The following is a 27,049-nucleotide window of genomic DNA, read 5'->3' as shown; positions in this document are numbered from 1 at the left end:
TTACTTATGAAAGTGTGGAATATATTTTTATTATTTACATTGTATGTATTCCAATAAGATTTCACCCTTTGTATGCCAACATTTTTGCTTAACTTTTGATATTTTCAGAAATGAATAACAACATGGAGGAATAATTTACTGAACATACTCCCATCTCGAAATGGAAGTCACACCTCTAGAAGTTAAATTACAATTCTTTTTTAATTTGCACTGGTCAGCATCAATTTTCAAAATAGTTTTGAACAAATGAATTAACATCCTTTAACTTTTCAAGATCATATATATATATATATATCTCATACATACCATCAAGATCACATACTACGCTCGAAATTCCTTAAAAAACTTCTCGAAATTTGTTATCCTTGATTTACATTACCATTTACTTTGGCACCAAATCATTGGCATATTAGTTGATTATAAAGTATGGAAGAGTGTCACCTTCCAAAAAGCAATCAATTAAAATATTACCCCAATTAGGGGTGCCAGAACCAAATTTTATAAAAATTAAAATGGGTACACAGCTATGCAACTACAAAAATGAAAAATCCACCAAATGGAACGCATTAGTTAAAGCTAATCGATGCAGAATAATAATGGCTAAAAAAATATCAATCTCTTCTTAGGTTCCTTCCGTTGAAAAAATTAAAAAATAAATCGCAACTCCTGGCTCCAATGGATTATCTAACTTCTCTTCACCTAGATTCCTTCAGTTGGCTATTGATTACACAATAATATGATCTTCCAACCAACAATACAAATAGAGAATATCTAGGAGTTCAGTCTCATAAGAGTATAGAATCAGCTATACATATTCAATTGCCATTGCAGTCTATAATAGCTTCCTTCACGCAAGTCAAAAATTAATAAGCATAAAATACATATGTAATTTTGTCATCATGATAGGGCGATTTACATCATTCTGCAAGGATGACATTGAAATATGACCACCTTTCGGACATTATGTACATTCATAGAAAACTGATGGATTGCAAATGGTGGTATGTATGTACTTGCCACAGTCATTGTGGCCATTTTGGTATTTTACCTCAGTAAAAACAGTGCACGTTAGCCCCGCAGTTGTGTTAAGGCAGGTTGGAAGTGGATGAAGAGGAAGACGATGAACTTGCCAGATTCATCAGGGATGTCCGTATCTCCTTTCCGATTTCATCGGAGCCAGGCGCTTCTGAGATTACAACCCACGTGTCGTCCGTGCTCTCAAACGTTTCTCGACACACTGGACACGTCTTGTGATCCACATTCCTGCATAGAATGATAAACACACATATTTACTAGCCCAGGATATCACATTAAAAAATTTTCATACAACACAGAGCACATTAGGAGATCAAAAAATAATACATCCACATACTGCCACACAAGCTGCCTTCATAGGCACCAACCGTTAACAAAAAAAAAGACAGAACAGAAGGGGATTGGAAATATTGAACTGTTGAGTCTCATCGCATATAAGTTGAAGTCCTTCACTGCTTGGGGGAAAAACAAATCCAATACCTATCAATCAGGCCAAATATCTCCCTGGTATTTTATCATTTCTGTCGGACAAGGATATAGAGAGAGTTTCTCATTTAATATCCTCTGTGTCACTCTGAAAGATACCCACTATTAATTGCTTAAGAAATACAAACGTAGCACTGAGCCTCCGAGTTTCTAGTGGCTCCCAGCCTAAGTGATACAAAAACTATGAAATGCTTTCTGTTCGTTCATAACCATTCTTGAAAAATTGCCCAGCTTTCCATTGAATTTTACTCAGCTCATTAGTCGAGGGTTGTTTCTGGGCCATGCTCGCTGGGTATTCAAGGCGTGGCCTAACGAGGGCAATGAAGCGCCTCCCTTTCATTCATTTTTTCATCCAGGAACCTTCCCACAACATGCTTGACTAATCACACCTCCTTCAGGGCTCCGCCACAAATATTTCTTTTACACATTCCCCATGATTTGTTTGAAGATATTGTAATTGAAATATTTTACAACAGTTGACGCCTTTGCATTACCTTCTGCCACAGCATACACAACGTGACAGTTGGACATCCTACGCAAGGCATGCACCACCCAGGCATGCCAGGATCACAAGACAAGTCACAACAAAACAAAAATCTTCCCCATCCAGCCATTCCCTCAGAAGTTTAAAATAAAAAAAATGCAAAATTTATCAGTGTCCATTATCCTATGATATGGTTTGAGTTTCCGTTCAATAACTCGTTCAGGGAGGACCACTCATTGAGGGAAGGAATCGCACAAATGAGAGTAACCAACAACAATCCAATCAAGGCTGGAGATGGCAGGAGAGGCTTGCGGGATGCATTGATAGTGAGGCTCACGTAAGAGAAGGCTTTTAAGCTCAATATGCAACCCACATCTCACCAAACTTTTAACGCAAACTCGATAAAAAATAAAAATTTTCAATTTACTTTGTTAATTTAAAAAATTACTCCAGCAGGAAATCACCACATCATAATTCTGAATAGGTTGCAACTACTCCAGCAGTATAATTGGAATAATACATAATAAATTTGAAGAGTACTTGCTCCCAATATTTCTTTTGCAAGTAAATTAATGATAAACTGATACACATGACTACTGTACTTGTTACTCAGCCTTTTTAAAATGAAACACAGACAAATGTTGTTCCATTAGTGCTCCACAGTGATTGCATTACGGCTACTGCTTGAATTTCTGACTCATAAGAGCTTAGTTTTGTAGCCTCTGTTCTTACCAAGGTGAGTCATACGGCATTTTACGGCACACATGTGGCAGTCTTCCACTAACTGCAGGAGAGAAGCAGCTGCTTCCATTGAGAGAGAGATAAAGAGAGGGGGATCCCATGTCCCTGAGCCCATCCTTGACTCAGGCTTCCGACAAACAGAGTGGCCCGATGCACAACCATTTACTGACCATCCCATGAAAATTCATAGCTTTTCACTCTTGGCGAGTGATGGCCTCAGAAATCTTTGCAGCCTAGACAAGCAGTGGTCAAGTATGTACCTATCTCACCCCCAAGGCACAACGATGGGACAGGCAATGATTGAGAGGGCATGAGGAGTAGTTGAGATGCCATGAGCCATTGGAAATGGGAACCCTGGGGGGGGGGGGGGGGCAGTCTGGGAATCGAGTCAGTGGCTTTCGCACCCATGAGAGAGAGGGAGAGGGAGAGAGAGAGAGAGGGCAGGCGGATGAAGGAAAAAGGGAAAGGAGGCGCCGCTGCCATGACGAGAGCCTGATGATGCCTCCAGGGGTAAGGATGGGGGAGGGGGGAGGAAGGGGGAATGGGATGGGAGACACCATCATGAAGCCAACGCGAGCTATCACAAGCAAAACTGAATTTGCGTTACCTAGAGAAATGCATGGAAGATTATCCGGTAAGAAAAATAATCTAGAGATTATCCTCTAGATCTTTCAATGTGAGCCACTCAGCATGACCTTTTATCCTCAATACCAATGAAAAACTTGTTTACTACCACAATATGAAATCAAGAAATGTTTTCAAGAAGTTGGCCATGCTATTTTAAACTTAAAATCTTATAAAAACTTAAAATCACATAATGTCAGGCACATTCTGATGTAATATTGATAAATGCACATGAGTAAATTAGAGATGATTGGGCCATAGGTTTGGGTGAATAATTCACATTCTGCTGGTGTTTTCCACGGAAAATTGCTCCCTTGGCTCTGGCTAAACAAAACCGTAAGGTGATGCAGCTTGGGGATGCAGCACCAATCAGCTGAGTGTGACTGCACCACAGAGGTATGTATGTATGTAGCTGTAATGGCACCTAACCCTCTTGGCAGTGGGAAGTGTAATTGTAAGAGTGTACTGGTAACTAAGGGAAAAACGTACAAGAATGAATGCCTATCCATTTTGACCCACACCTTTCATATCTTTACAGCCCTAACTCTACCATTTTATGAATGGAAACCCTCCCTTCTTACCCAAAAAAATAGGTGCCTTCCAACTCTCACATTCCATTCCCCTGAGACCTTCCTTCCTCTAAATGTGCTCTGGAGACTGGAAATGAGAAGTCAGCTGTGCAAGAGAGTTTTAACCTGAGTGGGTAAATATAAGCCAATGTCCTTGGTGTTTGACATCAAATTGAACAGAATATTATGGACACACTCCATATTATATATTTTTTTCAATATTTAGGCCAATTAAATAATTTCACCACATCATTCAAAGTTCCACCAATCCATCCCTTAGCGTATGGGGTCCTCCAAGCAGGCCCCCAGGCCATGAAGAACCTGGAGGGGTCTGTTACAACTGCTCTGCCCATCCTGAAGAAAAAACCCTCCACGGCACGCTTTCTCACTCAGAGTGCAAGAATTGAGATCTAGCTACATATGTAGGATAGAGCACGCTGTTCTATTCCACGCCAAAACATACGTTATTCCAAAAAATTGTTTCTTGGATTGAACATAAAAACACGATGAATTTTGGCACCTTATTAAGTATTCTGCTGGTTTTTCTGGGTATTCTTCCGCGTTTATCCATTTTTTTGGACGATATTTCGCCAACGTTCCAGTTGGCTTCCTCAGGTCCACTGAAGTGTTGATGCAGAAATTTGTTCATCTTATAAACACCCCGTTTGCCGCCTTTTTTCTCGAGGTGTGCCCTGAAAGAAAAGGTGACAAGGTGTGCCCTGCGAGAAAAAAGGCGGCAAACCGGGTGTATATAAGATGAACAAATTTCTGCATCAACACTTCAGTGGACCTGAGGAAGCCAACTGGAACGTTGGCGAAATATCGTCCTACAAATGGATAAACGCGGAAGAATACCCGGAAAAACCAGCGGAATTCAACATAATCTCCGCGGAAGCCTACTTGGAAACCTTATTAAGTACTCTAACTAGTTGATTAACCCCTAAAAATTATACTCTTCGATCAATTGAAAAAATAAATTGTTTTTGCATTTAGTACTTTTGAGTGATCTACAAATACTAAACAATCCACTTGATTTTTTAAGCAGAGAACTTTTACTCCCCATAGCAGGTCAAAAATCCAAGAAAAATTAGAAAATAAGACACGCCCAAGCCAAGTGCACATTTACCGACATGGGAACTAAGAATGAAAAAGTGAGAAAGGCAGACTGACCAGAGTTCTATACAGTGCTGGCAGTAAGAGTGAGTGCAGGGCAGCAAAACATCTGGCTGACGCTCCAAGCAGATGCAGCACTCGGTGCCACCTGCTGCCACGGCGATGCCCTCCTCGTGAGTCACCTCCTCCAGCTGCTCCATCAACAGAGAAGCCGAGATGGGATGTGCTGGCAGAGAGAAAAAAGAATACAGCACTCAACGCCACTCATCTCGCATAGAGAAATGGGAGGAAAGCCAGGCGTGACTGCAACAGTGATCCCACAATGACAATATGTGCTGCATCTACTCGGCAGTTCAGTTTTGACCTCCAGCCCTTCGTCAAAATACCACATCCACACCATGCTGTCTGCACACATGGAGTGTGACTACATCACTTCCAATCAGACAAAACACTGGATATTGCTGTGGTACCTCAACGGGGCAATCCTGAATGCAAATATTCACAGATCTTTATTCTGTGAAAAAAGGCACCTAACGCAATGACCAAAAGCCATTAGCTCATCAGTTCACTTAAATCATAGAAAAAATATTGGTTGAGAAAATGATTCGTTTAATCAGAGGTAGAGGATGGCAATGCTCGGTGCAGCTAGGCTTCTGGGTTGTCCTCCACATCCATCCATCTTCCTGACAACAGTTTTGCCAACATTGCAGCAGGCGTCTTCAGGTTTGAACCCTCCATCAGCAGATGAGCATGCTACTTGAAAAGTCCAAGCTAATCACTTGGGAAATGTTATTATATTACTGTTCCGTAATCAGCACTAAAGATTAGAATAAGTTACATCTTCACAGCTCGTGTCCAGCCAATCAGAGCACACCTTGAGCAACAGTGGTGTCAGTGCAGAGTCCCCCGAACCCAGAGGTGGGTGGTCGCTATTGACATTGACCACAGCCACATGTCCAAGAAATGAAAACCTTAGGAGAGGCACGACTGATATCAGTTAAATGGCCAAGTACAGTGGAAACTCAGCAGTACAATGCTCCAAATCCAAAGAAAAAAGTAACAAAAGTTAGAGCATTGTACAAGTGGGAAGGCTTGCTTTATAAGAGCTTATTTACTTTAATTTCAAGAACTCGAATGACAAATGATATCATTCCATTTTAAGATGTCTGGGGTTTAGAAATGAATCCAAAGAATGAGAACAAAAATTAACTAAAAAAATACATTTGCTTTATTCTAAGCCACTGATTATTTTGCAGGCTTGAACAATACTGATAAATATTACTTCTTAAAAACATAAATTAAATAAGATGCATAGTTTGAGCACTTCTTTAGCACTGAATACACTGGACAGGCTAGCCACTTCTAAACTTCAGCACAATGCAAAAAGTAAAACTTAAAACAAAAAAATCAGTCATGACAAGGCAACGCACTCCGTTCACTACTATGTATGTACTTATATCTTGACTTTACATGACTGGGGCCAATTAATGACACACTCCCCCAATCATGGTACAAACTGCGCACCAATCATGGTGGACTTACGATAGTCTATGCTTCTCTCAATTGACAAAACTACCTTCCTCACCATTCATAAATTTCAAGAAAACTTAAAAGAGTTCTTCTCAATCAATCATTATGATCTGTCAACTTAAGCTGTTTTATGTTGTTGTGAACAATCAAATGCTCTTTTAGATGTTTCAACTCCATAGTTATGCCACATTCAGTCATTTTGAACAAGGCTTAACTTAAGTTGTTGATTTTGAAGTTCTGTATGCCCCTTGCACCTCTCGTATGAGATTTCTAATGGCTTTTGCCTCACAGCATCCATCTTACACTAATTATGGACCACGCATAAACATTCCCATTTTTTTAATAATATTTTTTTGCGCCATTAGTCATTCAAGAAGCTTTCCTCTACATGCTCAGTTGATTAGATGTAAATTAAGGCCAGTAGTAAATATGCACCTTAAATTAATGCAAAAGTACAAATTCAAGGGGCAAAGATGACTGACAAAGTGGTTTTAGTGGTTCATAAAAATGGTTGCATAAATTCTAGGCTTGGCATGCTGGTTCTATACATACATGAACAGTAAAAAGCATTAAAAATATGCATTAAGTAAATTTATGCAAACACTTCAGTGGCAGCTCGTGGTCTTTCAAGCAGGTGAAGTGACAGACACTCTTAATAGTCAAATTCTTATGGAAAAAAAGAAAGACTAACAAAATAATTTGTGCAAAGCCTAATTCAAAAAGCACTATGTACTACCTCACCTATTTCTTAGTAATAATATGAATATTTACACTTATCGTTTTATATACATTCTTGAAGATTCGGAATAAAATAATTATAATGGGGTCATTAATTCAAACCCAAATTAACAACAATAATTGAAAGGATTCGTTTGATGGGAAGAAAAGATGATTTATGATGAAAAAAAATTCTGCCTCATTCAGGCATTCTATTGCAAGCTAATAGTACAAAAAAATTGTAAAAGTTGCCACTCACTTTTCATGGGCTGATGACATCATTAGAGTTCTGATTCATTAACTCATTCAGGAAGGGAATGGGGTCATGAACTAAAATTTATATCGTAAAATAATTTCATTTTCCTGTTAGCTTATGGTAAGGGGAGCATTAAAAACTTAAAATATAGCGTATGAAATAACGCATCTAGTAACCACATTACATAAAAAATAAGAAAATCTGGGGAAAATCTTCAGTGCCGCCAAACGGCTTTTCATTGGGCAGAGGACAGATGACATCACAAGTCATATCTCGGTAGCCTTGCCACTAGAGCCACTGCACGCAACCTATGTTTTATTGACAAACACTGTAACACACTGAATTTTCACTCAGTTCTCATGAGTTATTATCACAAAGATTGCTATATGTTAAAGGTGATTCCGATAATCTACCTGCATTGGACACTTTTACCCTACACGATTTTCTAAGAAGAAACGATAGATTCAACGTCAACAAGGTTAGAGGAGCAATAATGAAGAGAAAAGTTCCTTCACCATTGGTGAATATGTTGATGTTTTGTGCCTTATATGTGCTGCAAAAATGATTGGTGTTATGCAAAGAGAAGGAATAAAGGTTAATATTTCAATGTAACCATATATTTTAGTACCAATTCCAAAATCACTTACTTATAGAACAGCTCAAGTAGCTATAGCAATTAGTAGGGTCCGTGAAAGTCAAGTGGGAGGGAAATAACTGCATAGTTATTGACCCGAGCACGAGTTTGACCAGAGCACAAAATTAGGAGCAAGCCCTGAATAGTCCAGTCACAGTAATGATGAAAATAACAAAAAGGAGGAGAAATGTCAGCAGCTGAGCTGCTTTGGCTGCGTAGCGTCATCTTGTAAGCGCTGAATGCATAAATAGCTAATTAACGTTAGATTCCTTATGAGATCGTTTATTTCATTTGTTTGAATACCATATGAAGTTAATACTTATAAGGAGCAAAAAGGCAAATATTTGGGCAATTAAGAAGCACAAGTCATTCTTGAAACCATACTTATTTCACCAAAGTGAAAATTTAATGAAGCAGACATTGTCTACCTGCATGGGTAATATCCAATATAATCTGGTCTGGGTATGAGCCTACATGTAGTAACATACCTGCCTAAACAGAATTGTGTAGCTGTCTATATTAAGTCGTGCAGTTACCAACATGGAAAGAATTTACAAGCATAAAAGTAACATTTTCAGTGAAAATCATGGAATAACGATGAATAACAGACTTCTGTAGCATTAAAAGTAGAAAGAAATTGTGATAAAAATAGACGCTTACAAGATTCGAACCTGGCACATCAGCTAATAAATCAATTGCCGTAACCACTAGACTATGGTTCCTTGCATGAAGTTAGCTCTAAACCCCTCGTTACATAATACATTTACACGTACAAGTTAATGTAAAAATGCATATACGTGTGAATGAACACGAAAATGCACGTGTAACAACCCAACTTCTGCAAACACATGAACACAGAAAATAGAAGGTGTTTTAATTTGGTTCATGCATTCGTACATGTTCCATCCCAGTCCACAAATATCATTCATGATTGCCCACATTAACTTGTATGTGTTATGTACTGTGTTACCAGGCCTTTATTGGTAACGAAATACATTCGACCAGTAAATGTTTAACTGCATTTCTCGTTTAAACTGTTGGTTATATAACCCCATATGTGAGGTTATTCAAGGACAGCTCTCAAAGGACTATAACACAACAATCTTTGATTGATTGATTCTGAGACCAGCTTTTTGGACACTCCCCTTGTAAGGCGAATACGTCCACCCATTTTTTTGTGGTACATGAAGTTTTCCATATCATCTTCCAACTGAAAAAGGCATTAGCACAAAAATAGTAATACACAATTATACAAAAAAAGTTATTGGATTAAAATACAATTTCACCAGATTTGTTGTAATCATCTATAAATCCCTACGTCAGAATAACAATGCATTGCTGCACATCAGCACAAAGCACCACTTATTTTGAGATACAGAAGCCATAGCTTGCATAGTAGTTGCGTTTTCTGCAGTTCACCACCAACGAATGCCTAAGTAAACAATCCACAAGCTATTTGGTATGAATTATGACGTCATTTTCCCATAATTCCGCACTCCTGCTGTTTTTGCAACTGTTCAAATTCTTCTACTCTTTTCCATTTAATTTTCCTAACATACTGCTCAATTTGCAAAACCAACTATTTAACACTTATAAATTGACGGAAAGAATTTTACGGTGCACTTTCAGGAAATCGGTTCATAAGCCCATTAACCAATCACAAGAATGAGAACGACAACAAACCAACCAAGGTCGATGCTGAAGAGGTGACATACGTACATGAAAAGCAGTGACTCGCTCCACAAGACTGCATTACGTCACCTGTCAAAGGCTTGAGGGTGTTGATTTCTGCCGAAAATAGCTCAAGAAGTAAGCACAGTTCAAAAAACAGGAAACTATGGCTGCTTCCCAAAGCAATGCATGAGACAAAGCAAGATGAAACAAGTAAATTTTCTCTCAGTCACATGCACACAGCAAGATAAACGCTACAAGGAAGAAATTTGCCATGAAAACATCATTTTGTTTAGGTGGGATTCGAACCCAGATCTCCTGATTGTCAGTCAGGTATGCTAACAGTTACGCCACCATTCTTCCTGGGATTCGCCTTGAAGGAAGACAGATAGGTGTTGTAAGTGGTATCAAACCTGACCAGCAATCAGTATATCTGGGTTCAAATTCTACCTAAGCCAAATGATTTTTTTCATCGCAAAGCTCATCCTTGGCACATGTGATACGGCTGCTTATTTTTTAACTTTAATCGTCATGAATGATTTTTTTAAATTGGTGAGTAAGCGCACTCAGTTATTCAATTCATATGTTGGTTTGGAAAGGTATGGCTAGAGCTCACTTCAGACTAAGCCACAGGCATGCATCTAACAGCTTCACCTGAAATTTGAAACCTGGAGCCAGTCAGTCAACAGCCAAATGAAAATTTGATGAACCAGCCCGATTAAATGGAAATAATGGCAAAGAGGCACTTCACCTGACGAGCAGCCACTGCGAGACTTTTCACGTATGAGTAAGTAGGTGAGCTCAGCACAAACAAAAGAGTGCTGTTAGTGAGAAATTAGTAAGGCAAGTGAGTTAGTTGAGGCACTACATATTCCATATATGTACCAATACTCTAATTTGCTCAATGGAACAGCTCACCCATTAAAACTAACCTTTCCTGTTACAATTATGTTGAGGTAGTGCAGACGCATTCTTCAGATATTCTGAATCTGCATAACCTTTTGAATGAGTTGCAGCCGAAAGCTCTCTTGGGATAATCATTAGTGAACCTTTATGGCTTGGACTCTTACCTTGAGAGCTTTGCCAACAAGCTTCTATTTGGCATTCCAAAGTTTTGACGACCTGAAAATGAGAAAAAAAAGTGAAAACGATCCCCTCTCTAACATAAGGTACTTCAGAACTTCACAAAGGCCATCAATAATGTAAATATGGATGTGTCAGTTTGGCTCTCGGTTACATCAGTTCTTGGGCTTTGAACTGAACCGAACCAAACCCGAATTGAAACTGAGCAAAAAAGAAGTGGTGCCAAAATAATTTATGTGAAAACCAGTTTGAGAACCTTCACTAAGTTTTAATTACATCACATGCTTATAATAGAGTCTCCATGATAGCTGTTATTTACTTGGGAAGTAATTAAGTTGAGCTATTCATTGGCTTGATTGAATATGTACGAAGACTAAGTCCTAATGCCGATTAAAGTTGCAAGGAAGACGTCTCAAAAACAGGTTTTTCAACACTCTTAAGCTTTTTTTCAGATTGCCTTCAAGCGGTATCAAACAAATCTCATATTGATGATTGCCTGAGGCAATGGAAAAACCAGTTTCAGAAATATTTTCCATCCAACTTTGATTGGTATTTCATTTCCTGCACTCGCACATATCTATCACTTGTGAGATAACTTCAAACATGAATTTACGTGGTTTAAGTGAAATCCTGACAAAATTAAGTGATAGCTTTTTAAATTTACACAGGGAAAATAAAACAGTTGACAAAGACCAAGAACTGATGCCAGGAACCGCACTGGCGTTAGGAGCAAAAAATATTGGAAACGACCCATTCCTTGAGTCACTCCCTCAATGATTCAACCCAAAGGTTGGTTTGCATCCAGGTGAGGATAAAGCTCATCCAGCCCCAGCCACAGGGGTGCCAATTTCACGCATTCAGGGCATGGGGGCCAGTCCGTCACCAAGGACCACCTTGCATTGGGAGGATTTTATTTTGGGTAGGGTTTCACCCAGGATGTGAACCCAAGACCCCCTCAGCAGCCAAACACTCTTACCTGCTACCCCACCCATTCTTGAACGTAAATATGAAAAATATGCTACTCACAGAGATAACCACAGACGCACACCTTTCCAGAGTTACGCACAAGTGCATATTGAGCGCAAAAATTGCACAGGGATAAAATCATTTGCCTTGACCAGGCATCAAACTGAAGTTCCTTGAATTCACACCAGATGCCCTACCTTGGGAGCTTATCCATCCGAATTCTATTTTTATATTTTACATCTCCCTCATTACAACTTCGTAATCAGCCAACAATGCCACTGACTTTAGTATCTTTTCAGTTTAATTGTAGCATAGTAGGCGACCTCAGTATCAAGTTGGAATACACTACTTTTTTTATACAGACTTTTCCACACTACTTTCACAACTTTACCAGACAATTTCATAAAGGTGTATTATATCAACCGTTCATAAATATTGCAGATAAATATTAACCCGAAATAAAATTAAGTAAAGCCACAAATCGAAAATGAACTAATACAATTAAAGAGCACTTCCTGATATGAATTTTGGGAATAGGATGTTAAAATATAAATTTTTTATATGTGCATTACGCAGAACACGATGAAAAAAACATTATTTCCGTATTATAGCAAATATGATTTCTCCAGTCTTGTATAGTAATTTTCCGTCTTTACACTCACAATTATAAACAACGACTTTCCCCGAGATTGGGCACGCCGGATTGAGAAGAGGGACAACCCTTAGTGCGGTGCGGTGCGATGTCTCACTTGGACAACGAGCTTCCCCATTTGTAGTGCGCGCCACTAGTCGCGCGCCTATCTACCCTCAGCTCAAATCTACCCATCGCTGGGTGAACTATTGAGGGGATAGGAAGAAATATAAATTATTCATAACGCTACCACTATACTCACCCGAAGAAATTGGCTAAGAGTCAGGAGTCTATAGCTCTCCACTTTTTTAGTTGACGCATCCATTTTCACACAAGCAATCCGTACAGTTCCTTTCCACAATACAGTAGAGTCTGTACCTTTCTTAATAGCAAATACTAGCTTCTTGCCATTCGAATCGACACACTGATCTGACCTGTAACAGACGCAATGCATAAATCTCATTTACTTTCATTTCTCAACACTTTACCACAAATGGCAGTTAACCATCTCAATGAACAATTTAAACCAACGAGAAAGGGTTAAATGGCTGGTAGGATGGATGTTGATATTATACGATCAGGCGAGTGTAGAAGCAAGCAGGAATAAAGACAGCATGCTCTGTTACTCTAAGAACGGAATAATATGGACACACTATCGGTCATCCCATCACTGCACTGTTTACAACAGATAACATAAATCTCTAAAGCTAACGAATACTGACATGGAATTCCAACTTACAAAAGATTCAATTCCCCTAAACAATTTTGAAAGTCATCGTACGATAAGGATGCAACTTCAGTAAATGCTCTTGCGTGCCGACATATCTCTTTCTGCAAGTTGTCTACCGACTGGGGAATCAAGCTGTCATAACTTGAAGACTGCCCCATTATTTCAGACGATCTCTCTTGCCAAAACGTTCACTTAACATACCATGGAGTCCAGACGAGCCACCTCCAGCGGCGAAAAACTACAACAAACTGTAGATATTAAATGAGTTATACCGTAAAAATAAAATGCTTTTACAGTGATATCAAAACTGCGTACGGACGAAAAATAACATAAGGCAGTCAAACATAAAAATTCGCACCCAAGTATGGAATCAGCAATTTTGAGATTTTTTCGGCAATTAAAAAAACACTATTGACGCTAAACTTGTCACACGGGACACGGGTAAGTCCAGAGAGGTTTATCTGGCTTCGTCGGTTTCGTCTACCTCGTCCACTGTACCACCGTACGCTTCACGTCATTCGTATTTTCTGAAGACGTAATAGACAAAATTATAAATAAAGGAAAGAGTAATAAAATGTAAATAATTTTAAAATTATTTCAACAATACTCCGACAGATACTGATTTATCGAGAAAGTATATATCCTCTTACTTGATCAAAAGTCAACAGAGAAGTAAATTTTATATCGTTTCGAATATTTTCCTCAACTCTTGATTTGTGGGTTGGAAACATGGCGGCTTTAACACTGCAGCAGACTTTACTTATTACTCGTAAGTATTTAGTAGTAAATGGAAAGTTTTATACTTTATCTCATGAATTGGAGTTTAGCTAACAAACAATGTTAATATAATAGCATAGTATAATTTGTCTCCTTGAACATTTTGTGGCATTTTCAGACTACTGCTTTCTGTACAATTGGGACATTTTTTTCATATTATTTATCCTTGTTGTAAAATTTGCAGGAGCTGGCCACCACCCATTAGCTGCAATTGGTATTGCATGCAGTCATTATAGTACTGATGTGAAACCTCTTAAAAACCCTCACACGGCATCTCTCAAGAGGGGCACTGGGGGTCGATCAAGCTTCAATGGAATCGTTGCGACCGTTCTCGGTGCATCCGGATTTATCGGGAGATATGTATGCAATAAGTTAGGCAAGAATGGTACTCAGGTATGTGATTGCTGACACTTCTCTTTGAAGCCTGTGAATCCATAATCAACCTCAAAAACGTAGTTCAGCTTCATTGAGGTTCACCACGGTATCCAATCAACACTATTTTTACTCTTTGAATTTTGTGATTTGAACGAATTATTTGAACAGCAAATTTCTCCCTCAGCTTATCATACCATATCGAGGGGACAGCTATGATGTCCGGAGACTTAAATTGGTAGGCGATCTGGGACAAGTTCTGTTTTTCCCGTACGACTTGAGAGATGAAAACTCGCTGAGAAAGGTAACATTAACGCGTTCATTAATCTCATAGAAACGATTTTAAATGCTTAATACTGTGATACATATTTCTTAAACTGTTCAGGTCATGCAATACTCCAATGTTGTTATCAATCTAATCGGCCGAGATTGGGAAACAATGAACTTTAAATTTGAGGATGTAAACATTAAAGGAGCAGCAAAAGTTGCCAGAATTGCCCGTGAAATGGGAGTGGAGAAGCTCATCCACGTATCAGCGTTGAACGCCGCAGAAAACCCCAAGGTATTTAACTTATAGCCATTGGTTTGACGAATCTTTAGCGTTGTATCTGTCCTCATATTCTTTTTAAAAATAATATTATTTGTCATTTGTATGCAGCCTATAATAGTAAAAGGAGGTTCCAAATTCCTTGCAACAAAATGGCATGGGGAAAATGCTGTAAGGGAAGCGTTCCCCGATGCTATAATATTTCGCCCATCAGATGTGTATGGTCATGAGGATCGCTTTTTGAGGTAGGTATTTAATGAAAAGCAAAGTACTTTGCTTTTATACTTATATACTTGGCTACTGTCAATGGACTTCAATTCGAAATGTATCCTTGTGATTTATTGTGGTTGGGACTGATTCTACTAGATGTCACTCCACTTTCCTTCTTGGGAATACAATTTTGGGCACTTCTTCATAGCATAACGTTTAGATTTTCCTTTCAAACCCAGATAAAAGATATTATTAAGTATTTTGTCCAAGTTTTCATTAATTTAGGAAATATTATCCCTTCCCTTTTATGTTCTTAAAGATTTTCCATAAGGATTTAATATAGTTTTTTAAGTATTGCTGCAGTGCATAAAATTGATTGCAGCACAGAATTTAATCAGATTCATAAATAATAGAAGCTTATGCTGTGAATTTATTTTCTCCTCCCATAGGTATTATAATCATGTGTGGCGAAGAACTTACCGATACTTACCATTGTGGAAAAAGGGGGAAGAGACCATCAAGCAGCCATTGGCTGTCAGTGACTTGTCAACAGCAATATATAATGCCATCTTCGATGATGATGCCACTGGAAAAGTTTTCCAGGCTGTTGGGTAAGTGTTTTTCTGTTTGGTTTGGTTGATGAGGGCCAATAAAATTTTCTGTCACCCCATAGGTTCAGGTGTAAATCAGGTCTTGTGTGTAAATTTGCAAACATAGCCAGGCATCATTAACACATTGCATACGGATGGCGAGAATTCTCGTCATTTTTTTCCCGAACGTTCTGGACAGATGACGAAGATTCTCGTCATTTAGGTGCGTCAACCTAAACAATTTTAAAGCGTATCGCAAGTGAATACTTATTGTATGCGCCTAAATGACGAGAATCTTCGTCATCCATCCGGAACGTTCGGGAAAAAAATGACAAGAATTCTCGCCATCCGTATGCAATGTGTTAATGATGCCTGGCTATGTTTGCAAATTTACACACAAGCTGTCAGAAAAACAATCACACTCAGTGTAATTCACACACAGATGACTTCAACCTTTCAGGAGAAAACAGTTCCAGAAGAGCATAAACAGCGCAACTTGTTGGAATCAATGTAGTTGGTATGCATTGGAAGTTTTGGATAATTTTGCGAATACATCATGCCGACAGTATCAGTTTTGTTGAGTAATAATGTTTAACCGGTATGTCAGTGAGCTGGGAGAATTGGCCGAAAGGTTCACTTAAATACTGCATGATTCTGTGGTCAAAGATGTTTCTCGCAAAGATATTTCTCCCCATTGGCAATGTAATCAGCTTTCATCTTTAACATCACACCGTTTATGGGCAGCCCTGCAGGCCTTGGTTGGCAAAACCACCACACTCGCGGAAACCACCTGACACCACTATGCCAAGGAGGCTGAGTGAACTCCACCCCTCCAAGCGAATAATCTCCACCTTTCACCAACACCCCAACTCTCCATTGCCGTGTGATTGGGCGCATCCAGTTGACGGAAGTTTTTCAATTGCTCTCTTCTGCTGAATGCTGAGGTCCCATCAGCTCTCTGCTTCGGGTCGTGCTCAAAGGATCGGGTGCATTGAGTTCACCTCTCTGTAGTCTGAGAGTTTTTTGGAGAGCGATTGCTATGATATATTTTTCTGAATGTACAAAATCTTCAGTTCCTCCGAAAAAAAAAACCCTGGGCGGTTTACATGCCTATGATAAAAGCACCACATGGAAATAGATTAGCGAGGGTGCATATGCTGCGTCGAAAAATTCAGAGCGGAATATTATTTCTGACAAAAGAGCTGTCTATAGGAACTTTTAATCATTGTCAAGAGATTCAAATGATCTGGTGTTGGAATCAGCATTTTTTAATTGTGCTCGCATAGTAAATAGCCCTGAGGGTAACCCGCATCAAAGTTTATTTAAACAAATTCAAGGGATTGCTCGGAAGTGCATCCCAGTTTTGCTGATATGATATGAAACTTTGAATTGCAAAGAATTTTGGAGAGAGATATTGAAGAGTCACTATGATTGGTCGCTAAGCAGAGGATTTCTGCTATCAGCACAGTAATTTTGATTTCACAAAATTTTGGGACAGTTGTTAACCAGGCGGTGCTTAGTTCTCGCTCGCTAACCTAACGTTGATTGTTATTTTACCAATTTGGTAATACATAACAATGACTTTTCTACATGGCAATAGCTGACGGATGTCTTGATTGAACTACATTCCTATGCATAAATGAAATATCAAAATGTACATCGCCGGATAGCATGCAGCAACTGGCAACGTTGCTCTGGCTTTTCATAAGTTGAAAGTCATATAAGGGCGCCAATCTAATTGTGACAATGTTGCACTTTCAACTTCCATACCTAACATGTGAAAAGGTGGAGGGGGTTTCACTACGAATTAAGTTCCCACGCTTAAGACATAGCCCATTATATTATTATAGCGATGAAGCCAGCCAAAGAGGATGGGGGGGTGGGGGAACTAACTCCCTCTCCATCTGCCATCTTCCTCCCAATCCCCCCCCGCCCACTGATAACTGGGCCTAACGAAAGAAGAACGTGAGGTGGGAGCGCTCAGAGTGTACTCAAGCCCGTAAATGGCATAAATGCTTGGACGTAACTGACTTTAGGTATTATAGATCTGACACACATCTTGTATTTTTAGTTTAATAAATAGGTAATACGAAACATAATACAGTGGAACCTCGTTAAAGCGAGTACGGGCTATAGCGACACTCCCCCTATAACGAGAGATAGCCGATGCACCGTCAATTGACCCTATAATAAGCGTGTAAAAAAATTTGTTTTTACGAGACCCTTTTGGTGCTGACTCTCGCCATAGCGAGGGTTTCACCACCGGAAGACTTTCATCAAGACTCCTTAACCTCTGTAATTGCTAGCGATCTGTTAGAAATGAAGTTAATGGAGTGCTCAGTCTCAAATTTATGTGGTAAACTGTCGTTCGATAAATAAGTAGTTAATTTTGGTGAAAATATTGTGGCACTAGCATTCGCGAATGCTTCATCTTCTTTTGTTCCTCGGCCGGCAGAAAGCAGTCGGCAGCATATCCGCACGTCCGTGAGTTGCGTGAATAGAAAGCATTTGATGGCAGTCACCACGGCCAAAAAACACCAAACACGTCTAAGCGAGAAAATAATAATAAAGGAGTAATGTGAGAGTGTCGAAATTAATTTATCTTCCTATTTGCTCTTCGCAATAAAAAAAGCAAAAGCGCCCAAGGAATGCAGACCATGAAGACTTAGAAGGAGCTTTGTTCGGGTGGTTTTGCCCACTCAAATCTGCGGGAACTTCCGAGAAAGGGGCTACGCCTAAGCCTAAAGCGGAGTATTTCAGGGATAGATTGCGAATCGAGAATTTTAAGAGTTCGGAAGGTTGATTATACTAATGCGAAGCACCAAAGCGTTATCTCCCCTCATAATTGCTGGTGATGCCTGCGGTGTAAACCCGAAGTCGTAGAAGAAAGGACTCCGATCATAAGAATCTTTAGAAGTATTCCCCGCGTCATATAACATAGACGAAACGGAACTTTTTTACATACAACTCCCCGACAAAACCCTTGCAGTATGAGGTATTTCTCGCAATGATGCCTCCAAAGGTAGGTAGTGCGCCTTAGCGATGATGTAGGATGTACGAAGCAATGATACTCAGCGTGAATTGTCAGGATGGACGTATTTATTCTCCGTTGCGGATTTACAAGGGTGAACTATTCGCGTCAGTGGTCGGAGTCGTACTGGCGCTCTCTTTTGTAACGTGGGTAGCCGAGCATCCCCTGGTGGCCGCTGGAAGAACTCACAGAACAACTAATTCTCGTTTGCAGTGCCGTGGTAAACTCTGTGTATTATTTCAAATACGTCGCGAGCGTAACACTCAAAAAGAAACTTTTTTCAACAACGGCAATTTAAATCACATCACTTTTTAAGCTTAGCAAACTTTTTACCGTAGATGATGTAGATATTACATTATCTGATAGAAAAAGTCTTCCAAGGCAGGAACGTTATACAACCTTCCACCGTTTTCGCGTGTAGAAACAAATTTAATGCGTTATTTCACTTCACTGCCGCTTAACGTACAGAAACAATAAACATACACCAATGGAAACATTTGAGGCATTAAATAACCGCGATATGTACTGTTTTATCAGTTAATTTTTGAATTTTCAGTGGAAAATACCAAAATAATAGAATGATCACGTAAATGAACTAATTAAGTGCATAGAAAAATGGCTTCCTCGGTTGCGCATTGGCATAATGATTGACGAAACAATGCTTTCCATGATTTTTATTCAGTGCGGCGCTTATAAATTGTTTGAATAGTAAGTCGTTGTTTGAGTAAGGAAAATAAGTGATGCAAAAAAACATCGCCATTCGTCTGGATTTATGCTTACGTTTATCGGATAGATGATTATCTGTCGCCGCACCACTCCTGTTCCTGTATATCTGTTCGCAACAGGTATATTGGCTATTATTTGCTCCACCTCCGGTAAAGCGACAATTCGCTATAGCGAGTGTTTATTAATGCACCGTGGGGTGTCGTTATATCGAGGTTGCACTGTAGTTGATGCTTGCTCAGCGGAGCAACGCCCTCGAGAAATATCTCTCATAACACCGAGCATACACTGTGGCAGGAACTTTTTGACCTCGCTATGTCCGATATGTTTTATATGTAAAACATAAGCAGTTTAGCAGTAAATAAACTATCACTCATTGAAACACAATTCTCGCATAAATCAGCACTCGCTAAACCGGGCTTCCACTGTATTTGTCAAAATAAAATTTTTGTTTTTGCTCTGTTAGCTTCTTCTTTCTTAATTGGCAAAAAAATGAATGGTAAACTTATGAACGTCATGTGGTGGTCAAAGAAATATCACCTCAAGCAGGTTTTCAGTTGTATTTTTGTGTTTGTAGCTAATTTCCAAAAAAATTTCTTTGATTTTCAGGCCCAAGAGATACAAGCTGTCTGAACTTGTTGACTGGTTCTACCGTTTGATGAGGAAAGATGAAGAAAATTGGGGTTACAAGCGTATAGACTTGCGATGGGACATTCCGTTCCAGTGGCGAGTGTCACTTACACAGAAGTTCTGTCCCAGCTGGCCAGTTGCATACTTGGGCTGGGACAAGATGGAAAGAGTAAGTGGTCTGTCAGAATCAAAAGGAGTTGCATTTCATTTTCTTCATGATATTAGTAATGACAGCAATCTGCATATAAATGATAAATATGTTTAGAAAAGAATTCACATTATCAATCCTAGCTTAAGATTTTCTTATCACAATCCTGATATGTCAATAATTTATTGCTGTATTTAAGTTGGCAGTATTTGCCGTGGGAAAGAATTCCCAATGAGCGTGAGTTGAAGATGGACTTGAGGCTTTCTCGGCTACTGAGCAGAGCATTACTCTATCCTAATTCCTTAATTTTAATGGAACTTAACTGAGGGTCAAGGTTCTGGGTGCTAACACATTTACTGCTGAAGATGGCTTAAGTGCTGGTAGAGGGTTTGCCACTGGAAGTGGCTTCTCCAAAGCCCATGCTCTCTTGCTTCACCATAGGATGGGATTGTAGGACTAACTGCTATTTCCGTCAGAAAAATTGCCTTGGAAATTTAGGAACGTTGGTTGCTTAGTGGTCTGCTCAGTAGCCTGGAAAGTTGAAGGTCTGTGGTTCCAATTCCCCTTCTAGGGTAACGTTTCCCGTGGGAATTAGTGTTCATTTTTCCATCGTCCACTTGCCACAGCAGCCATGAAATATATCACATTAAATTCAGGTAAAAAATAGAGTTTCAGCCAATAATTTACTTGGAGGAAGGTTGAGAGCATATAATAGCTACAGAATTTACCTGGGAATCCAGAGGCATTTGTTGGTGTGGTTATTTAAAATATTAAAATATGGATTTTCCTTGAGATGAAATTGAAGGTTTTCATTTTATTAGTTAATGCCAAAACCACTCTCTTGTTTATGGAGGATAACATTTATTATGTGGATTTTGGGTGGGGTATTTGTAATTTCTGGAGTGGGTAGTTAAGGTCTGCACGAAAATTTTACGTGAAAGTCAAATTTATAGCGTAGTCCTCACTAACTTAAAATATTTCTTGTTGTGACAGGACCATGTGACTGATGTGGTTGAAAGAGGTCTGCCCAATTTGGAAGATCTAGGAGTGGTGCTGACACACATGGAAGACCAAGTTCCATGGGAGCTGCGGCCATTCAGAGCCACAGCGTATTATGATGAGGAAGTGGGAGAGTTTGCACCCCCAGCGCCTCCTCCAGTTGTTGTCTGAAGGTAATCAGCAGTATCAGTGCCGTTATTAAACTATAATAAAGTAGCAAATTTAAATATACATATATGTACAGAGTTTTGCAGTGAACTATCCATTATATCGTGGTATAGACGAGGGATCTTCAAATGTTTCAGCTGCAGAGCAATATTAACTAACAAAGCAGTTTTGGGTCTGATAACACCTTTTTTGCTGTGCCTTGTAGGTTTTGCAATGGGGTGATTTCTTGGAAAACATAACACATTACTGCATACGTCCATTTTACTGTGACAGTGAGGAACGTCCTAGTGAATGGCAACTGACGTTGATAGGAAAGTCTAATTTCTGTGATTCTTTTCCGATCATGAAAAGAGTCACTATAGGCAGGAGGATGGCCTCAGAGGCTTCATCCGCCCTGCAGGCTGTAGTTCGGAGACTCATGGTATAGACAATTATTGCAAAGATCTTGAGATAGTTTGATTGGGTTCTTAACTGGTTCAAGGACATGTGAAAATGAAAAATCAAAAGTGTTTCTAAAATATGGACACTACTAATAGTAGTGTTGATATGTTAGTTGATGGTCAGTCGTGGAATCAAGTCACTCCATCATCTAGATTTTTCTGATCTTTACAACGGAATGTATTAATGCTAAATTTCATAATAAAATGACTGCTTATTCATTGGTCAGATTTAAGGAAATTAAGGCTATTTAATTTTTTGTATAATGGCATAAATAAGCTTTGATTCGTCTACTGGTGTGTCATGTTGACATTATGAAGTTTGTTGTGGTGACATTTTTGGCCAGTCTCATTTTGTGAAAGTTTTGCGCCAGTTATCTTAATGAAAAATATTTACATGTTTTGACTTAAGGTTAGTTGTGCAGAAAGCCAGAATGACTAAAATAACATGCGTGTATCAAAGTGTTACTTTTTGGGAACACCTTTGCTGTCTCTAACTTGGGGACTGTCTAAATAATTTCAGAAGTCTTAGAATTCCACTCATCCCTATTCACCTTGGTCTGGTTTATAATATTGTGTCAATGCGAAGGATTTTTCTTCCCTGGAATTTTTTCTGTCCATCTCTAGTGTACGTTTTATAAGACCTTAAAACATTGCTAGGAGTCATTTTCTTGACCAAGTTCACTGAATCAACCATTAAAGAATCAATTTCACAATTCCACATTCAATATTGTCGCAATTTGCACAAGTGAATTTATTGTTATTATCTTCTCATGAAATATTTTTTTTTACTTTCAGGTAATACGTATTTGAATTCTAGATACATAATACCCTGTGGTTTAGTGCATTCAGTGCCTGTAAATTATGATATGTTCTGTAAATAAAAGCCTTGTTTGTAAAAATATCTTTTGGTTTTGTGTTTGTTATTTCTATGCAGCAGCAGTAGCAAGACAGCATGACTCCAAGTGGAGTGTAAAACTTGGAGTGTGGCATAAACGTGTAGCACAAAAGGTGCCCACAAACTGGAGACAATTTATCAATCGTTTTAAAATATATCCTGGAGAAGGGTCATCGATGTAACTTCACTCGCCAAATCCTGCACCAGGGCTCATATTAGTCGGGGAAGTCTTGGAAACGCCAGAGATCCTAGATTATGGTCAGGAAAAAATCCCGAGGCCAAGCAAAGTAATGGATGAACAGGCATTGTTTCGTTGCATTAAAGCAGCAAGATAGGCATTTTGTTGCCTTCCTGGCTGGAAGGCAGGGGGAAATTTGAATCTACTTGACTCCATTTAGACTTCTACTGCTGCTGCTGCTTGACTTCACAATATTCCATGCAGCATATTTTCATTATATCCCCGTGCACATGACTGACTGCTTCACTACTGATATACATACATGCTGGGTCTCTACTTATCAGGGAGTATTGGAAATGTCAGAGAAATTAGGCCGTGGTTTTGAGGAAAAAAAACTACGGGGTGCAAGAGAAAGATGAAAATTGAGGTTGAAAGCACTGACTGTAATTTTGTTTAAGGTAGGAATAATGTCTGCCCTCGCACTTGGGTTGTAGCTTACCGAATTGGCACTACTTGACTTGATTTCTGCTACATATTACAACTACTGACAAACTATTATACGATATATCTTGCTGCATTTTTCCATAAAATTCTGGTATATGATATATTTGCCATTGATGGAAAGTCAGCGAAACTTTAAAAATTTAGACAGGAAATCAACAAACAGGGAAATAGAAAGTTGTAATGAACCCTATGATCCTCAAGATGAAAGAAAGAAAAAACAAGCCCTTGAACAACTCATTGAGTGACATCACACCTTCCCTCTCCAAATTACCACTTCCCTCATTACCTATCTAAAAGGCTGAAACACCCCAGCCGACAGTCTAACCCAACAGGAGATGACAATCGCCACATAAATGACCATAATACAATACAATACTGACGAAGAACCACAATGCCTCCCCAAAAAATCGTCCCAGTTCACTGTTCATACCCTACACAATTGGGGGACTATTATGTATGTAATACTGAATAAAAATGACCACATCAAACAGCAGTAATATCTTCAAAATAATCATTCAATTAGTCATTCATTGCTCAAAGCAATTTCAATGGACAATGAACTATTCCAAGGGAGTCAGCTATTTCTCATGTCTCATAGGCAGTGACCTATGTATTATATTTGTTTAAATTTGTGATGAGATTCGAGCACAAAGTCAGATTTACAAAGTAACCTTTGTGAAAAGAGACTTGATGACACCCATTGGCTACCAGTACATATGTGCAATCGCAGGGGGGGCACATCTTCAGTGACCAAAAACAACACTTCCCACATTTGAAAGAGGAAGAAGCTGCCAGGAAGGACTCAGGCATTTCCCCAAACCAACGATTAACATTAACATAATAATTCACTTTAAAATTTTAAAAAATCAATCCACTAATATAAGTACGTGGGTGGTTTGAAAAGTTCTCGGAATGGAATAGAAAAAGTGTTCTCACATCACTGAAACTTACTTCACTTTTCAATATATGTAGTCTCCTTGTAGATTACTACATTTGGTCCAACCATATTCTAGTACCTTGATCCCATGTAGAAAATGAGATTTCCTTAGGCTTGCAAAATAGCTGTCAACTCCGGCTATCAGTTCTTCATTTGAAGTCAATTATTTTATCCACCAGGTCCACCATGAAAAAATTTCAGTTTTGGGAAGAGATGGAAGTCTGATGGAGGCACATCAGGTGAATAAAGCAGAAGTGGCAAAAATTAGTACCATATTTCGTGTTATTTTGCCATGGCGACAGCACATATGTTCAGGTGCACATTGTACTGATGGGAGATGAATTTGTTCCTTGCTAAACCTGGCCTTTTTAGCTTATATTTTGTTGCAATTAATCCAAGAGGTTAGCATAGTATTCTCTAGTAATTGTTTGCCTAGTGGGGAGATAATCTATAAACAGAATCCCGTTCACATCCCAGAATACTGATGCCATGACCTTTCCAGTTGAAAGAATTGTCTTTGCTTTCTTTGGTGATGGATAATCATCATGTTTCCACAGCTTTGGCTGTGTTTTTGTCTCTACGGAATAGTAATGGACCCAAGTTTCATCTTTGGTCACAAACTGGTGTAAAAAAACTAATTCGTTTCCCCTAAAACTGGTCAAACATTGTTCCGATATATCCATTCTCATGCGTTTTTGATCTAGTGTCAAGAGTCGCGGCACTCATCTAGCAGATATTTTTTTTCATTTCTAATTTTTCAGTTAAAATATAATATACCCTTTTACATGACATCTAGCAAGCAAGATCAATTTCACCCACTTTCAATCGGCGATCCTCCATTACCAGTTTGTGCACTTTAGCAATGATTTCTGGAGCAGTGACACTTCTTGGCCGACCTTTGCGCGAACCATCATCTAAGCTCTCCCGATCAAATTTAAATTCATTTGTCCTTGGTGCGAATTTCATTGTCAACTGTTGCCTCTTGGCAACAGTTGACTATGAAAGAGCAGAGTCCCCTAGTGTATTCTGGATATCGGCATGAATGTCGTTTGCTTTCATACCTATTTTTACGAAGTAATTAATCACTGCACGAACCTCGATTTTTTCTATCTTCTCAAATCACTATGCGGGAACAACAAAAAAGCCACATCACTGCCACAGTTCTTTTCCATGAGCATTGACGTGGGATGTGTTTACAGCGAACAGTCCTATGAATATCACGTGAATAGTTCGTTGCACTAGCGCTGACAACTCGTGGTGATTCTGAGAACTTTTCAAACCACCCTCGTAGAATGTGGCTGACAGACTTTTTAAATTATTGAAAAATGTGTATGCCAATTCTGAAAAAGAGGCCCCACCCTCAAAATGACAAATGTCCGCCTGTCACTGCAAAAATTCCCACCTTAGCATTTCCCCCATTGCCTCCCACTCTTCTCAATCGCATGCCGCAAAACCCACATATGTATAGTATGTAGTGTTAACCTTAGAATGTTGTTCCAGGGCAACTACCAAGAGGGTAACTTTGAAAGCAGGTACATATAAACAGAAGTCATTTGGGGCAGAAATTGATTGGTTTTGCCATAATAATCCATTTTTAGTAGATATGTGCGAATAGTATCTGCGAATACTAGAAAGTATAGAAATTTCAAATAATTATGCTTCAAGTACGATCTCGAATACTTTGAATTTTGTGCCATACACTGTCGCACACACTTTGTTCGTAGTTGAAATAACATAGAGGACTCTAGTTGTTTAGCGTATGCAGCGCTGTTTTAGGCAAGTTGACGAACTACATCAAATTCGCGGATAAGAGTGGTTAATAGATATCGTTCGACGTGGGGGAAAATGATCGGGGGAAAACTCTGAAATGCCCCTATTTCCTCTCAAACCCCTAAAAAAAATTTAAAATGGCGGAAAGAAAATCGACTTTTGGGGTACCTAACGTCACGCATTCGGCTATTGCTCTCAAATTGTTCCACTCATCGTTCCGATTTAAAAAATAATTAATTTGTGTGTGACTAGTTATTTTCTGTCTTTGATGCAAACATATCAGATAATAACGTGCCATGTCAAAACCTAAGACGCACAGTATGAATTTATGTGGAATTACAAAGTTTTTTACATTTCATTATGTTCAGTCGAATACATGAAGTCATTACTATGATTATATAAAGGCATTAATATTACTTTATTAAGTCGCTCAATATTCCATAGCCTGGACAAACTACATACATCACAACAGAGATCTCAAACCATCTTGAGACGCAGTTTTTCAAGCATATTAATCACAAGATGGAGTCGAGCAGTAATTTTTTCCCCTCAAATATCGAGAAGAGGAGACTTACAAAGCCCTACATAGCAGACACAACTTCAAATCTTCAATATTTTTGCTAAAAACATTATAAATGAACCTCCAAATTATGGTAATGTGACCTTACATGCAGGATTTTTAGCAAGAGAATATGAATATTTTTTGGGTAAACTGAGGCCCAACTTTGGGCACGGGGAAACACGACACCTCATGGACTAAATATTCGGGTTATGCTGTACATTTATGAACACACTTTACCTCACTTGGTTCACCACACTTCTCTCATATGGACAACTCAACCCAACCATGGATCTCACAC

The 27,049-nt window shown here is 39.0% G+C and overlaps 2 protein-coding genes across 3 annotated transcripts; one reads left to right on the top strand and one right to left on the bottom strand.

Annotated features, from left to right (window-relative positions):
* On the bottom strand, positions 1-13,797 carry LOC124161855 (RING finger protein 141-like). 2 transcript variants are annotated; one of them, XM_046538075.1, is made up of 6 exons: positions 13,629-13,797; positions 13,280-13,518; positions 12,803-12,974; positions 10,793-10,982; positions 5,110-5,278; positions 1-1,263 (listed from the first exon to the last, which is right to left on the bottom strand). In XM_046538075.1, the coding sequence occupies exons 2-6, from the start codon at positions 13,426-13,428 to the stop codon at positions 1,086-1,088; spliced, it is 858 nt and encodes a 285-aa protein (XP_046394031.1). In that variant the 5' UTR covers positions 13,429-13,518; positions 13,629-13,797; the 3' UTR covers positions 1-1,085. The 2 variants fall into 2 exon arrangements, with proteins under 2 accessions (XP_046394031.1, XP_046394032.1); XM_046538076.1 differs by having other exon boundaries at positions 10,931-10,982.
* A 132-nt stretch (positions 13,798-13,929) lies between these two features.
* LOC124161854 (NADH dehydrogenase [ubiquinone] 1 alpha subcomplex subunit 9, mitochondrial) lies at positions 13,930-22,806 on the top strand. The gene is made up of 9 exons (XM_046538074.1): positions 13,930-14,039; positions 14,232-14,440; positions 14,607-14,723; positions 14,805-14,981; positions 15,078-15,211; positions 15,626-15,787; positions 20,130-20,319; positions 21,292-21,470; positions 22,701-22,806. The coding sequence occupies exons 1-8, from the start codon at positions 14,000-14,002 to the stop codon at positions 21,466-21,468; spliced, it is 1,206 nt and encodes a 401-aa protein (XP_046394030.1). The 5' UTR covers positions 13,930-13,999; the 3' UTR covers positions 21,469-21,470; positions 22,701-22,806.
* Positions 22,807-27,049: the final 4,243 nt, after the last annotated feature.

This window comes from Ischnura elegans, chromosome 7, assembly GCF_921293095.1.
Source record: "Ischnura elegans chromosome 7, ioIscEleg1.1, whole genome shotgun sequence".
Lineage (NCBI taxonomy): Eukaryota > Metazoa > Arthropoda > Insecta > Odonata > Coenagrionidae > Ischnura > Ischnura elegans.
This window is presented reverse-complemented; position numbering and strand designations above follow the sequence as displayed.